Genomic DNA, 17,213 nt, shown 5'->3' on the forward strand with positions numbered 1-17,213 from the left:
ATGCAATAGCCATCCATCCCAGCCTCTTTCACCCACTGGGCAACTCTTTCAGGACCTGACCAGTAAGATGCCTCTGACTTTTTGACCTTCCCAGTCAAGGTCCGGTACTTTCTATTCTTGTGCCCCCACCATCTTTGGTTTACTGCCCTGTGTGACTCTGTGGTTTATCTGTTCAGGCACATTTTCCTCCATAGACAATGACCTTAATCATCACTGAGATCTTGTCTAGGTCTTCTCTTCAACCCCTCCCCCCAGGGCCAGACATAGGGCCTGGCACCCAGACAATCGTCAGGAACTCTCTGTGGAACTGAGCTCACTGGTTCTCCCCTATATAACTGAACCCTATTCATTCATTCAGCAGCAAACTACACATCATGAAAAAAGCATAGACTTGGTGTCAGACACACTTGCATTTGAGTCTTGACTTTTGTCCCTTACAGGTTCTGAGAAGCTGGGGGAACTGATCTATTCTCCCTGAGGCCCAGCCTTGGTGGACGTTATAGGCCTCAGCACATGCCTATTATCACAGAGGAAACCACAGATGGGGGGAAAGAGAAGAAAAGGGGTCCCCAGCCCGGTTTGCCAGTGCAGAAAGAGTTCTCAGGGTCCCCTTAAGCCTAGGCATAACCCCAGATATGGCATATGCTAATCAGATTGGGGAATCAAGATCCAGTTTCTAGCAGGGGACCTTCAACCTTCCTCCAGTTCCTCAAGAGTCCTTCACACACTGCCATTTGCCTCATGATTATTCTTTCTGCCTCTAATCCTTCTCCTTCCTCTTGTGTGGCAAAGCATTGCTCATATACAAGGTCTCTGCCCAGATTCCTTTCCTGAAAAACCTTCTCTGGTGACCCCATGGCACCCCCATAGAAGTGATGACTTCTATTCACTCCAGGGGTGTCCTGCAAGTTGCTTATCAACCTTCCACTAACTCTGCTCTAACTGCTGGTAAATTTGCACCCCCCCCATCCCCCCCGCTCCTACCTCACACACACACACACACACACACACACACACACACACACACACATACACACCATTCCATAAAATGCAGGAGTAGGAACTGCCTGGGTCTCAGATTTCACCCACAGCAGAAAGCCTAGTTCTAGCAGCCAGCCTGGCCTCTGAAACATCTGTGTTTCCAGGACGGGCATCTAGGAAGGCCCTCCCTACAGGTGCCAGAGGGGCCCTTACCTAAGAGAATGACGATGCAGGCCAGGATGGCGATGAGCGCGCCCGTGCTCAGGCCGGCGTTCAGGATGTAGGCCTCGGCGTTGCAGGAGAGCAGCGCCCCATTCACGTCGCACCCGCACACCCTGATGGTGAGGGTGTTGGTGCTGCTCATCGGTGGGATGCCACCGTCGCTGATCACGATGGGAAGGAGGTACAGATCCTGCTTCTGCCGACTGAAGCCCCCGCGCCGGGCATACACCCCCGCGGTGTTATCTGTGGGAAGAGGGGGGACAGGGTGAGCTCTCGGAACCAGACCATTTGCATCACAGCCTGTAGGATTGGAGGGTCCTCTCATGTCCAAGATTAACAGTCTTCCCCTCCTGCTCTGTAGTCTAGGTCCATGGTCGGCAAATTGCGGCTCGCGAGCCACATGCGGCTCTTTAACCCTTGAGTGTGGGCTCTTCCACAAAATACCATGGCCTGGGCAAGTCTATTTTGAAGAAGTGCCCTTAGAAGAAGTTTAAGTTTAAAAAATGTGGCTCTCAAAAGAAGAAATTTCAATATTTGTACTGTTGATATTTGGCTCTGATGACTAATGAGTTTGTAGACAACTGGGCTAGGTATCTGGAGACGCTGCAGTCATTTGCTGTGACAGGAGCACAGCATAACCTCTGCAGTTTTGGAACAAAAGTCAGCACTCAGCTCTTTCATTGGCAAGATAACCACACCCCGTTGTAGTTAGCTGTTGTCCTTTTCCTCAAATACAAGCTAGTGTGGGCTTCCACCACGCAGTCTATGTTAGTGCAGGGTGTAAATAAATACTTAAGTGAGTATGAAAAACGAGACAAAAACACCCTCCTTTTCCTTCTTTACACTATCCCTACTTCATGACAAGCCTTTGGCCAGTTTTTGTGTGTTTGTTTGTTTGTTTGTTTCTCAGAGATTGCCTGTCCACGCTCCAACCTTGCCCAAACTATGAACTCAATCATGAGTCCTAAAGGAAAGTATCTTCTGTGAGAGGAAATACTTTATAAAAGCCAGCAGCAGGGTTCAAGTTTCCTTGAATGTCAAGCACCATCAGGCACCCGATTGAACATGCCACCCCTCCTGCTTAATGATTCCAGGTTTTCCCTGTTGCCCACACAGCACAGCCCACATGTAGAGTCAGTCATCAGAAAGTGCCTGAATCTGGACCTGATCCTGCCTTCCAGCCTCACATCCAGCCTCTCCCCACACATCCAAATCAGCCTGGCATGCTGGCATGCTGAAGTCACTGCCCCCAACACAGCACTCTTCCTTGGCCTCCTGCTCTCTTTGCTGCTCTAATGCCCCCCCCCCCCCGCGCCCCCCCCCCCCACACACACACACACAACCCTCCAGCCATTCCTTTGATCCAGGCAGGTGAACTCCTCAAGCCTCCGAATTGAATCCCACAGTCATCTCTTCGGAAAGTCCTTTCTAGAACTTTCCCCTCACCTCCTTTGGGACCCATAACACTGTGTATTCCTGCAAAAATTGGTATCCTGCTGTTCTGCCATTATTTGGCATCTCATAGACTTCTGGGAGAAGAGGGGATTTTATCTGATTCATTGCAGCCTTTCCAGCGCTGGACACATAGCCAACATTCTATCAATCTTTGTTGAACAAATGATGTGACCATTCTGGGAAAGGATTGACCCAAATTCCAGATGTGAACTTTTACGTGTTTCTCAATCTTTTGTAACCTATGCCCCCAAATGCTTCCTCATTATTTTTTCTGCATCTCTCTACACCCCAAAAATATGTTTCCGAGGTTGTATGCTGGGGTGGGGGGTAAAGAGCGGGGAACACTGGTATGATAAGACAGTTGAAGTTTAGAATATGCTCCATCAAATTACACACACACACACACTACACACCCCACACCACACATCCCACACACACACACCCCACACACACCACACACACACACCACACACACACACACACACACACACACACAGCTCCTTGGTGTGGCCTGCCTCTATTTGTGAATTAACAATCAGAAATTTAGAGCAACATGAATACGATCACCAACACAATGGCCCAATAGCTAGCAGGCTCTCAATGGATTGACAGTGCTATGAATTAGCTCTTGTCATAGGAAAAAATATCTTAGAATCTCAACATCGCTTTGATATATTTTAGGTGAAAGGAAATGTAACATGTTCTCAGTGAGAGAAAATACACATTTAAGGATGAGCAGATACTCGAGGTAGCGCAGAAGGTAAGATACGTGCTCAACTCTTGGCAAGCCTTGCAATGACAGGTCTCTGCCCTTCGCTGCCAACATCTCAATCAAGGCAGGGCCCAAGAGCTAGCCCTTATCTCTACAGTTTCTGGATTTTGTGTGATTGACATCCATGGCTCTTATCTCTGGAGAAAAAATTATATATATACTGCGGAAAATCATGAAAAAGTTAACATAAGCAGGTCAAATAAAATGTTAACTGTAAACCCAGTTTCCTGGCTATTTTGACCCATTTACTCTAGGGTACGCCTCTATACTGTGCTTAACAATTATAAAAGCATTTATAATATATCTATAATAGATTATTTCAAAATATGTTATTCTTTTTTCCTTCTCATAAATTCTTTGGAATTCAGTAAGACTTTCGCAAATTAAGTTACAATATCTACCCCCATATGAATGATCTGAAATGTCACTAACAACATTATGAATAAAAAGGAAAATTAAATATTTAAGAAGGAAAGCACCATAGCAAAATGGCCTGGTTAAAGGTACCTCTCTGATATGGATGACAGTGTACTTATTTTATCGGGTCCCACCATGTTAGCCATAGTGCTGGTTTGGAGTCAATGTGAGCTGAGTGGTTTTGGCCCTTTAAACCCATGGAGGCTATGCTTTAAAATATGTTCCTCCATGTGCCATCCATGCAAGACTGTCCTTCTGGGTCCCAGCAGGCCGGCTTCCACATGAAAGTAAATGAAAATCAAACACTAATGGGAACCACGGATCTGAGCAGGACACCAGCGTGTGAATTCAAGACGCTTCTTACTGTGAGCAGCTGAGCCCTCTCAGTCTCACTGAAAATAATGGCACAGAAGCTCATCAAAGTACCCAGCGGACTGGGGCATTTAAACCTCCGAGGGACAGATCAGGAGAATCTCAAGAACTCTTGTTTAATCTCTTCCAGTCAGACATGTTGGACATGTGAATGTGAAGATTAGCTCTAGAGGTGGAAAATAAATGGGCATGTACTAATGACACACGTCAGAAGGTCCTTTGTCCCATCTAAATTATTTCAATGAGCCAGCCATTCTCAACCTGTATTTAAGAAGGTCCCCTCACTTGGGACATACGTGTTTCCAAGCTTTCTGGGTGATCCAAGGGAAAACAAGAGGTTCCATGATGACACATTTTCAGGCCATGCCAAATTTACTCCATATTTAATAAAACAAGGCCAAAAAAGTCATATGTATTTAGTTTTAAATTTCCTCCAAGAGATTTCTTAGGGCCTTCTCCTTTATAAAGTTTCCAAAGAGCAAATTTCTTAGTATTTAGGGTCAAACAGACCTGGGTTTGAATCTTAAGTCACCTACAAATTAATTTTGCTTTACTTTAGGCACACTAAGTAAATGCCTTGAATTTCTATAATCTAAGAAAGTAATAAATTTAGGGATAAATTTGATTACATTCACAAAAGTGCTTAGCACAGTGCCCGACTGTTGGAGATGTGCAGTAAATATTAATCCTTTTCTCGAATCTGTCCTTTTTTGCAGTAGACTGATGAGGAAGAGAGGTTTATTACAAAGAAGGGAAAGTGAATTCCTGGAAATGTCAGCTTGGAAAGCAACTCACCGCCTACACAGAAGGCTCATCATCAGGTAAGAAAACCAGCCGCGCTCTTCATTCCTGGGCAGCGTATTCCCAAGGTAAGAGAATGCTTCTCAAGCACCCCGCTTTCTCATCTTGACATCCAATGTCCTCACCCTTGGCTACAAGCGCGTAACCAGTTCCATTTCCCCCCACCACTTAGGCAAAATTTGCAAACAGGCCATTAATTACTAGTAGATGTCATGCACAAGTTATAGTGTTCTATTAATGGGAAATAAGTTCAAGATTCAAAATGTTATGTCTACAACCTGGATTGCAAAAATCATATGCTGGTTTTGCTTGTGCTCTGTCATTACACTAACACAAGGTAAAAGTTCCCGATAATAACGGGGCTGCAAATGTAATGGTTATGAAGGCTGTTTTCTGAGATGAATGTCTTATGATTACTGGTTCATTGGATATGATTTTTTGCTAAAATATCTGGTTCACAGGATGTGACTCTTGATAGTCATTGGCAAGATGGTTTCCATAATCCACCAACTAAGGCAATGTCTTAAACTTTTGTTGATGTCACTGGTTATTAAAACTCATCATTTCTTCAGCAAAATTTAAAAAAAAAAAATAAGAAAAATTATGATGGGGAAATAGTCCATGATTGGTTACCACTCTTGTATTACACACACACTCACACACACACACACACACACACACACACACACACAAGTCCCACCACCAACAAAGAACAACAAAACCAAAAACCAGGGAGCAGAGCAAAATGGGCAATGTGTGGCCAGCCCCTGGGTATTAACAACTTGAAAAGTGGAAGGGCTGCTACAAAGGATGAGTGCATTCTGCTCTTGCCCTGGTGTCAAAGAGTGGCTTGATCCAGGGCCTGAAAGCTTCCCTAAAGCTCATTAGATGCTCTTCCTCACCGTCTTACCACCACTCCTCTGTCCTTTTTAGCCAGACGGATGCTTCCCCATGACCTAACCTGATCAGAGACACTATAACCTGTGAGAAAGACCCTAGGGACAGCAGTCTCAGGGCCCTTGTTTGGAGACCCTTAAGGGCCTAAAGAACCTAGGCCAAGTCTTGCTCTTTGTTCACTTTGGATGCAAATCTACCTCCTCTACCCTTTCAGCTCAAACCACAAGAGATACAGTAGATCCATGTACCACACAAAATCTCCCACACCTTGAAGACAGGGAGAGGTACAGTCACCAGCAGAATAATCATTATTTTATCTCTCTCCTCTGGGCCTTCTCTACTTTCCCTATGAACATGGCAATAGCACTATTGACATGATGGGAAATACATGCATAAGCACACAAGTGAAATATATATATAGTGTGTGTCCAAAAGTCTTCGTGGAGTTTTAAGCTTTAATAATGTTGGAAGTATGCATGCTAAGCAATGGCATAAGACATGGTTGGAAAGTTTAATTTTTAGATTTTTTTTTAATACTCAGAGTTGGGATGTTTGAAAAATCACTTTTAATTATTTGATATCTTCATTCTGAGGAACTGAAAGAATAGATATTTCAACTGAATTTTTAAAGTTTGTGCTATTTAAATTTGATGTTACTAGTGCTTAAAGATGAGCATAATAGCTTGGGCCTATATGTTTATTTCCTTTCCTTTCTGAACACCATGTGAACTATCTTCCCACCTGTGGTCAATGCACATAATTTCACAGTTCAGTCTATAGCGATTATTTGAATGTCTGTCCTCATCACGAGACAGTAATCTCCTTGAGGGCAGGGGCCTTACTTGCTGATCTTGGCCCATTTATCGGTGTTCTGAGTGCTGACAGAATGAATAACTGGATAATATTCCTTCCCCCACATCTCAGCATCAGTATGGCTTTTCCACAGTCAGATGTTACCGATTCCTTAGCCTGCAGTTCATTCCAGCTTCCACCTCCTACCCTTTCACTTCTGAACCCAACCTGATCAACACTGCCTGTGTCTGTAACATGGATGTGTTCCTGCTAAATAGCTTCATTGTTTATGTCGTTACTCTTTTCTATTGTTTATGTTGAGTCAGACTCAACTAGGCAACATTTATTGATCTGCTAATATGTGCAAATCTATTCCTTGTTAGTTCTGCACACCTTTCCACAAAGAATTCTTGAAACTGTGTGCAGAAAATAGAATTACCCTTTTTATAGGAAAGGAAATTGAGAAACAAAGAGGGAAGCAATTACTCTCAATCACATGGAAAATACAAAACTAGGAGTCAAACTCCTCTAGGTGTTCCTGTATTTTTAAAAAATATATATTTTATTGATTTTTTACAGAGAGGAAGAGAGAGGGATAGAGAGTTAGAAACATCGATGAGAGAGAAGCATCGATCAGCTGCCTCTTACACACCCCCTACTGGGGATGTGCCTGTAACCAAGGTACATGCCCTTGACCGGAATTGAACCAAGGGCCCTTCAGTCCGCAGGCCGACGCTCTATTCACTGAGCCAAACCGGTTTCGGCTGTCCCTGTATTTTTGTTAGCACACAGCCATCCCTCGAATCCTGACACCATAGCATGTCAATTACATTGGTTCTTTTTTTTTTTTTTTTTTTTTTTACAAAATGTCCCAAATATGGTTATATAATTATTTGGACCCCCCTCATAGCTTAAGGGAAGATCCAGGTAGACTCAGGTCCCAGAAAAAGAAAAGAGTGGCTCCTAGAAACCTAAGTATTGTATGGCAGAGAGACCCACATTCAACACCTACTCTCACAGCATTTCCTGAAACACACACACACACACACACACCAACATGTAAGAGGCAAAAAGAAATCTACCATTTTCTCAATATTTTGCAATGAAGCAAATGCTGCAATGAGGTAAATTTTAGAAGAAGCTCGTTGTAGGTTACTTTCAATGTGCTCATGAAAAAAAAAGTGTTTGATCCAAGACTGAAGGCTGTAATATCTCCCCACTAAATCAAGGGTCTGCACTCCACTGGGGAGGGGTGAGCATAATCTTTTCATTATCACTTTAAAACCAACCGAGGGAGGGGCAACATATGCAATACAATAAACAGCATTGGAGGAATAATTGCTGGTGTGTGTGTGTGTGTGTGTGTGTGTGTGTGTGGATAAGACATCTCTAAGTGCTGTGCACTGTTTGTTCATTGTTCTAATAGATTTTTTGTTGTTATAATTTATCACATCCCTTATAACCAACTCTTCCCTCCACTTCTGTTTGGGATCATTTTCTCCTTGGCGATGGGGAAGGAGAAAGAAATATACCACCTAACTCTTTCTTGGTTCAAAGCCTCCAAAGAATTCAGTGGGATATAAACATTTATGATCTTTCAGTGAGCTGAGAAATCCCAGGAGTTAGTTAAGTCAGTGACAGGAGGAAGCCTTGAATGCGGAACGTGTGGGATCCATCAAGGGAACGATGGCTTTTTTTTTCCGTCTGAGTGGGGAGGGGCGGGTTCCCAGATACACTGTGCTCTGCATTGGACATACTGCAGCAACGAATCTCAGGCAGGAAAGGAACATAATTATTTACACAGCGAAAATGGCAGGGCATTAAAAGACATCTGCCATTCTGATCTGCCAAAAGCAATTAAAGGGGGGAGAAAGTTCCACGGAAATCTGCTTGGGTATCTTCAAACAGTGCAAGTGAAAACCAGAGGCATATTTGAATGTTATTTGGTACTGCTCATAAAAACAGAAATGCCCTTAGTTCAGACAAAAAAATAGTAAAAGGGAAAGAAAAGGAAAAGATGCTTGCCAATGGATCCAATCAAGGGTGAATCTTGGCTGTCTTCCTTACTCAGCCAAATCTGTTTGTCATGCAAACTTCTTGTCATGTTTGTGTGTTTTTTTAAGTTCAAATGAAACTTTGAATGTATCATGTATCAGAGCTCATTCGACCTGCAACTGGCCCATCTTAGACAGGATTCTTGCCAAATACTTTCATGTGAAGGTCATCTCTCGCTGTACCCAAGCCCTGGATATCCAGCGTAACTTTATGGAATTATCAATAATGCATGGGTGGAGGGGTGGGTGATGTGACATCGACTCCTGTGGAACATGCCAACATCAAAAGATGGATTGTCTTTTTCAGCCTGAGGCTTCTATCATGACATAATCATTTCTTTCATAATAGTAACTAATCTTTGAAATGTCGAAAGCACGTGACACGGTATTATTCCATCCATTCTTTGATTTTAACTCATGCATCTGGTCAGCTCACTTTTCTTAATGTTGGGATGATGCCCCCACTGAGCTCATAGTCTAGTGGGAAACAGGCAGGGAAATGATTGCTTAGGATGCAGGGTGGTAAGAAAACTAAGGAGCTCAGAGGAGGAAGCCTCTAAGATGGACTGGGATTGGGGACACCTAGAAGAGACTTAGTTGACAGTGAGACACAGAAGAGGAATAGGCAGAGGAGCACATTCCCACAGAGCAGAGCTTAGCTGGGTGAGAGTGTGGCATACTGGGGAGAGTACAGTTGGTCTGAAGTTTCCATAGCTTAATGTTCAAGGTAGCAAGAGAAAAAAGACAAAGGCCAAATTTACATGGATGGAAAGAGATCACATAATTCTTTGTTATAAAGTGCGAATTAAATCCATAGGAGATGGCTGGCCAGTGTGTCTGAGTGGTTGAGCATCGACCTATGAACCAGGAGGTTGTGGTTTGATTCTCAGTCAGGGCACATGCCTATGTTGTGGGCTTGATCTCCAGGTAGTGGATGTGCAGGAAGCAGCCGATCAATGATTCTCTCTCATCATTGATGTTTCCATCTCTCTCTCCCTCTGCCTTCCTCTCTGAAATCAATCAGTATATATTGAAGTTGTTTTAAAGATGCATAGGAAATGGAGAGCCAGAGAGGAGTTTTCATTGGAGAGGCATCTTCAGGTATGTCTATCAGTAAGGGCATGTTTAAGTGGTGGCAACACTGGAGTCAGCCAGGCCTGTTTGGAGGCCACCATGACAGGCAGGCTCCTCTGTGCACAGGTCCTCATAGCCATCATCGAAATCAGCTGAACTTTCACAATGTAACTAACTTAGCCCCATGGGCTTTGAGAACTCTCTGGCATCAGGGACCAAGTCCTAGTCACTGCTACAGCTCACTCCTAGCGCACTTCCGGCCACAGTACAAGAGAGCAGCTCATTTTTTTGTGATTATGGAAGGATGAAAAGAAGAGACTGCGATACAAGAACAGGAAAATGCCCAGCTTTTGATGGAAGTCACAGTGGCACTAAATGTAGATGAGCCATCAAGGGCAGAAAAGGTCAGATAAGACAGGGAAGGTGTTTTGAGTTGCCTAAGGGTTACACTTCCAATTTGTTGACTTGAAAATCCTAAGAGTATTCTTGTTATTATAATAGAAACTTATTGCAAGCTCCTAAAATTGCCCCTTACTGCTCAAATCAATAATCCGGGTTTTAGTAGCCAAGTAACACCATGGTCTGACAGGCCTCCAACGTTAGCTGAAACATATCTATTTTGTATTGGGCAGCACTCAGCCCCGGGGTCCTGGGAACCCAGGACGCAGTCCAATTATGCCAATTTTCTGTATTCCATGGCCTCTGACTCTCAAAATAGCAGCTCAGCCCATGAAATAAATGTGCTATAATAATTGACAGTTCTTAAAGTGAGATTAATTATGTGCTAAATATTCATGTATTAATATTAAGACTGATCCTCTTTCTAGAGATAAAATGTTAAGACAGATGTTTAATCTCTAACCCTTGCTCCTTCCTCTCTACTTTATCAAATGATCATTGTTGAAAACAAGAGGTTTAGAAATTAAAAATGTTAACTTCAATATTAGGATGTTCCCATTCAATTAGATTATGCAATCATTAGGTCAAAAGACAAAATCAAACTATCTTATTGTTAGAATCCAAAGTTGAGATAAAAATTTGGCATTCATTTCTTAATAAAATAATGGAAAGGAAATTCCCTAAAAACACACATGACCCACCACACAAATATTAACTATAAATGGTGAAACTCTAGAACTAATATTCCAGTTAAGTAGCAAGTAAAGTGAGAATATCTATTATTTTTGCTATTATTGAACACATATTGTAAAAGCACACATTTATCCAATTAGACAACAAATAACCAAATACTAAAAAAGAATAAAGCGAATTCTCATTAATTTTTTACATAGGTGTCTCCTTAGGAAACCCATACAAATCAGCAGAGAAGTTGTATCACTTTAGAACAATGAACTAATTAAAATAGCTGCAGTTTGTACTAAAAGTAGTCACTTGAAAAACATAAGTTAAAAATCCACTTTGCAACAGTTCCCAAATGTGAAGTACCTAGTCATACACATAATAAGAAATGGGCAGAACAAAAATGAAGGAAGTTACAAAGCATCCCTGATGGAAATGAAGAAAGAACTGGCTCAATGGAAAGTCAGACCATGCCTCCAGATGGGAAGAATGCTTTTAAATATTTAGTTCTTAAATTTAAGATAAACTCAATAAAATTCACAAATGTACTTTCTACGCACCTTAACGTTAATTTTACATTATATCTATAGGAACAAGGAAACCAAAACTCAAGAAAGAGTACTAAAATAACAATAATATGGAGAACATATACATCAGATTTTAACATATATGTGTATGCAACCATTAAAGAGAAATACAATACCAGCACTAGAGTGAAGTGGAGAGAATGCGAAGAATTGAAAGCCCCCAAAAATCAGAGATGATGATAAAGATGGTATTACAAAGCCTTGAAGAAATAACAGATTAGTTCTTAAATGATGTTTAGGAAATGGGCAACAATTAGGGGTTGTTTATTTCATATGAATAAACACTGGAAACGGGGAGCATGATGGATAAGAAGGGGGGGAAAAGGCGAATGTTGATATCCATTTGGGATAAGGAAAGCCTTACTAAGGATAATATTAAACAGAGAATGATATAAAAAGTGCGCCATTGATACTTGAGAACACAGCATGGTTAGATTCAGAAGGGTGTTGAGACATGGAGGAAACCTATGGTACAGGTTCCACAGATCAAATGTCAATGGCATTAAAAGACAAAGAATTGCCCTAACTGGTTTGGCTCAGCAGATAGAGCGTAGGCTGCGGATTGAAAGGTTCTAGGTTCGATTCTGGTCAAGGACATGTACCTTGGTTGTAGGCACATCCCCCGTAGGAGGTTTGCAGGAGGCAGCTGATAGATGTTTCTCTCATAGATGTTTCTAACTCTCTATCCTTCTCCCTTCCTCTCTGTAAAATATCAATAAAATATATATTTAAAAAAAAGACAAAAAACTTCATAAATCAAGTACAGACTAATGAATACATTTACAATTCCAAAACTGGGTGAAAGCCATGAAGAGCAGATTTACAAAGAAAAAAAAAAATTATCAAGACTTATTTAAAACTTCTAGCTCTGCTAATCATGGAAGAAACTGATATTTTAAAATGTGATAATATTTCACCTATCAATTTATCAATGATTTAAAAAAATAATATCTAGAATTGGCTTGATGGTGAGGAAATGGGACCTCAACTATGTTATTAAAGATTATTATAAATATTTCTGGTATGTAGTTTGTCAATAAGTATCAAAACTTTTGATCCTGTCATTCCACTCCAGGAATTTAGCCTAAAAGAATTAGATATTTGTCAAATGCATGTGAAAATGTACTTATGTGTCCGCCTGGCATGGCTCAGTGATTGAGCGTTGACCTATGATCCAGGAGGTCAAGGTTTGATTTCCTGGTTGTGGGCTCCATCCCCAGTGTGGGGTGTGTAGGAGGCAGCCGATTAAGAATTCTCTTTCATCACTGATGTTTCTACCTCCCTCTCTCTCTCCTTTCCACTCTGAAATAAAAACAATATATATTTAAGACAAAGAAAAAGAAAATGTGCTTATGTAACAGTAGTCAACTGTTATCAGACATCCTTAATGTGGAAATTAGGAAGCTATTTATAAGAAGATGCTGGCATAAGTAAGTGGGGGGAAACCAGATGTATGTTTTATGACTGCCTTGTTTAAAAATCAAAATATATGCCAAGGGCAAATCTGGAAGGATGTACAGAATATCAGGATTATTTCTGGACACTATATTACCATCAAGTTATTTTATCATTTATATTTTTATTTGTTTGGATTTTCTAATTTTCCTTCAAGGAATATGTATTAATTATGCCCTAGAAGAAAATTATAAAACTCTTTGCGAATTTATTTTACCACAGTGACGATGGCTCTGATTAAAACTGAAGTATAGTTTGTCTTTGGTTCACACTTTCCCTGGAAACCTAGATTGATTCATTGCACTTCAGGTTCTGTCTCTTCTGAAGACTGTTATTATTTGACTACAGGATAAACAAAGGTTTTGCAATAAGAATTAACTAGAAAAGACATGAGCTTTATATTCTTAATACACTGTGTTAGGCTCACTAGCGAGAACCCTCCGACTACTCAAACTTTTCCATTATTTCACACAATGGCAGCATGAACTTGAGCCTCTGAAGCTTCTGATGTCCATATCCCTGCCTCACCTAGAAAATGGGGATGGAAATATTCAACATGCCCACCTCATAGGGCTGTTTGAGAAATTAAGTGAAACAATGGCCACGGGGAGGTTTTATAAATTCATGAAGAGCTAGACAGATGAGAGGGGCTAGTCTCAGCATTTCCTTTGCTTGGCTCATTCCTTATCCATCCCACATTTCTTGTGTTTTTAGAGGTGCCATTGAGTCTGACATTTTCAAAGTAAATGCATCTTAAAACCTAGGCGGATCAGCTCTTCGTCTGCCCAAACAGCACCCTTTTCAGTATTAACAGCCCAGGTGGGACTGAGATGTTGAATATTTTTATCCCCATTTTCTGCCTGCAGACTCATCTCCGAAGCTGGGGCTGTAGAATGGAGCGAGATAAAAGGAATGAAAAGATTTGTGTGCATGAAGGTGGCTTCCTCCCTTATATTCCTAAAGAAAGATGACCACCACATGACTTCACTTATATCTGGAACTTAATGAACAAAATAAACCAACAAACAAAATAGAAACAGACTCCTAGATACAGAGCTCAGACTGACAGCTGTCAGAGGGTGGCAAGGTGGTGGCAGGGTGAAAAGGTAAAAAGATTAAGCAAAGAAAACATCAACTCAGAGACATAGAAAACAGTATGATGACTACCAGGGGGGAGTTGAGGGGAGGTCAAAGAGGGGACAAAGGAGGAAATGGTGAGGAAAGGGACTTGGTGAACACATAATACAGTATACATAAGGTGTATTATATAATTGCATACCTGAAATAATATACTTTTAATAATGAATGTTACCCCTGTGAATTCAAGTTTTAAAAAGATTCCCTGTGCTTATGTCAAGTTTAGGCAAACACAGTCCCAGCTATTTACATGGCATAATGAAAGTAAATGCTCAAGGAGAAAGAACTGATGCTTTTACCCAGGGCGATATAAACCATCACTGCATGTTTTCTATGGAGAACAGTCTCAGCCGAGAAATCTGGCAACTCAGTAGGCTATTAATAGGATGTGGAAAGTGATTCCTCCTTTTGGATTACTTCAATATGTAATTACTTTTAGGATCTAGTAGGAAGATACTCTATTAAATGATGATTACAGGACTGCATTTGCTTTAAGGTTTCATAATAGCTCTAAACATGCGAGTTTTCATTAACTGTTGGCCATAGTTAATAAAGTCGTTTTTCTTAAAAAGGGGCAATTTCCTGCAAAGGTGGTGGCTCCAATGTAGGATGAGACTCTTATAAGAAAGGGGACACAGATTGTGCAATGGGTTGGCTCATTGATGGGAATACAACGTCCTTGAAAATACAGGTGTCATCCTTAAAGCACGGGGACAATGTGACATACTCATAACCCCCCAAAGAACAATATGTTTCAGGGAGTTAACAGCAGCTGAGTATTATTGCAGACATAAAAGTAAGGAAGACAAGGCCGATGATGGAGGTGATGCAGGCATAGCCAGGAAGCCTAAAAAAACACCTGTTGGTTTAGTGTGGGAAGGGTCTTGGCATGGTGTTTGCAACATAGCTGCTGGCATTTATGATACCGATAATAGTGGATAATAATAACAATGATGAAGGAATAATACTACTTATTTGATTAATTTAAGGTCCTATAAGGCTGGCCTCAGTCACCGAGAAAGCAATCAGCGTATAGCCTAGCACACAGCTAGCACATAGCTAATGAAAACATATACACTCAGGACCACCTTTTATTCCTATGTCTGATGATGGCATTTGTCAGCCTGTTTTACGGACCTGCAGCGTCACAGGTTTATTGGAACAGCTGCAGACCAAATTAGTCTGGCCGGGAGTCAGGAAACTTAGTTTTTGATCCTGGCTCTGCCACCAACATTGTCAAGGGACTGCATCCATGTGGGTCTATACAACACAAGCAATTTGAAGACTTTGCCCTGGGAAGCAGGAAGCATTTGCTTTTCCCAAGTTTCCCATGGGCCATAAGGTGCCTTGACCATGCCCTTCCAGTGGTCATCCCGCAGCCATGTTCAGGAACCCAACTCTGTACCCACCATACTGCATCCCAACTGTACATGGAAAAGAAGGCCAGCTGATAATTTCCACTGCCTGGTAACCTTGACCTAATTTGTTTTAATATCTCTTGATATCAACATTCATAAAGCCACACTCCCCCACTAGGATTCACCAACCTCTGAAAAAAAAAAATATGAAGTTCTTTGCTATTGACTCTGTAAGCATCCCCGATTAGTTCTGCCACCACTTCATGATCATCAAAGCCACCCATAGAAAAAGTAAAATACCATCAGACTCACTCACTCACAGGCACCACATGAGCCCAAGCCTCACAATGAAGATGGCATTATGATTTCTCCTTTGCTCTTCACCAGAAAGGCATTAATTATTGAGATTAGGGAGAATACTTAATCTCTGCAACATAAAAGCCATCTATTGCCCATTTCTGCATCTCTGAAGGCAGAGGAACCTTGGTACGAACCTCTGTTGTCTCTGACCGTGAAGTTTGGGTTGTGAATGATTTCAGGAGGCAGACTGAAGATAAATCTTGGTCCGTTGGCTGTGTCATCCTTGTCATCTGCACTAATTGTAACAATTGGCTGAAAGAGAAAGGTAGCCCATAACTAAATCATGCTGACATTGTCACATCATTTATTTAAAAATTCCCAGCTGGCTAACAAGCTTGGTTTCAATCAGAGAACACAGTCCCAGGACTGAACTGAGGCTCTGAAGCTTTCTTGGGTAGTGAGAGGTATCTCCAGGTGATGCTCTCAAACACCAAACTCGGCCCAGCCAGTGTGGCTCAGTGATTGAGCTTGGACCTATGAACCAGGAGGTCATGGTTTGTTTTCCAGTCACGGCACATGCTCAATGGTGGGCTTGATTCCCAGTGTGGAGCGTGCAGGAGACAGCCTATGAGGGATTCTGTCTCATCATTGGTGTTTCTATCTCTCTCCCTCTCCTTCCTTTCTGAAAATCAATATATATATATATATATATATATATATATATATATATATATATATATATATTTTAAAAATCATCAATTTGTTTCCCAATGCCTTGCTTGTAGGCAGGGGAGGGGAAAAGCCAAGGTACCTGGTTAGAAAGAGGCTTGGTCTGGTCACTCTCACAGATGAAGCCTTCGTAGGGGGCAGCGAACTTGGGAGCGTTATCGTTGACATCCAGGACCCTGATGGACACGGGGACCTTAGCTTCCTGATGCCGGTTGTCTGGAAAGAGAGCATTCAGTCAGTGCCGGGCAGCAATGCACGTTGTTCCAAGGTTACTCTCAGGAAGGAGTAAGTGCCAGCCACTCCTCCAGGCAGTGCGGGGACAGGCATTGTTGGCACAAACACCATCTGAAACCGGAAGTATGCTGGGACCAGAGTGAGGGGGATGCTCTGGGATAAATGTGATTAGCCCAGGAAGAGCCACTTTTCTATCTCTTCTGACTCTATTTCTGAGGTTATTTATATTCTAAATGCTTAGAATACAGCCTGCCACCCCTGAGGGTAGTCCATAGCAGTGGTTCTCAAACCGGGGTTCCCCAGCGCAGCAGCAGAACCACCCGGACTATCCTTGGGCACGGAAATGCTCAGGCCCCAGCCCAGACCTACTGAACCAGAGTCACTGAGGGAAATCTTTGTTATGACAATCCCTCCATCATATTCTAACACATGACCACGTTTGAGAACCACTGGTCTACAGGTAAACAAGAAGCCACAAATCTTGGCTCTGAGGATT

General features: G+C 41.9%; 1 protein-coding gene across 2 annotated transcripts in view; it reads right to left on the bottom strand.

Moving 5' to 3' along the window:
- The window catches only part of CDH11 (cadherin 11), a 121,482-nt gene that overhangs the window by 2,500 nt on the left and 101,769 nt on the right, over positions 1-17,213 (bottom strand). For both annotated transcript variants that reach the window (XM_084861027.1, XM_084861026.1), the window contains 3 exons: positions 16,566-16,699; positions 15,949-16,066; positions 1,195-1,446 (listed from right to left, as the gene is read on the bottom strand). In XM_084861027.1, coding sequence (XP_084717153.1) covers positions 1,195-1,446; positions 15,949-16,066; positions 16,566-16,699 — 504 coding nt within the window. The remainder of the gene's footprint in view (positions 1-1,194; positions 1,447-15,948; positions 16,067-16,565; positions 16,700-17,213) is intronic.

The sequence above is a fragment of the Pipistrellus hanaki genome (assembly GCF_964339955.1).
Source record: "Pipistrellus hanaki genome assembly, chromosome: 15".
Classification (NCBI taxonomy): domain Eukaryota; kingdom Metazoa; phylum Chordata; class Mammalia; order Chiroptera; family Vespertilionidae; genus Pipistrellus; species Pipistrellus hanaki.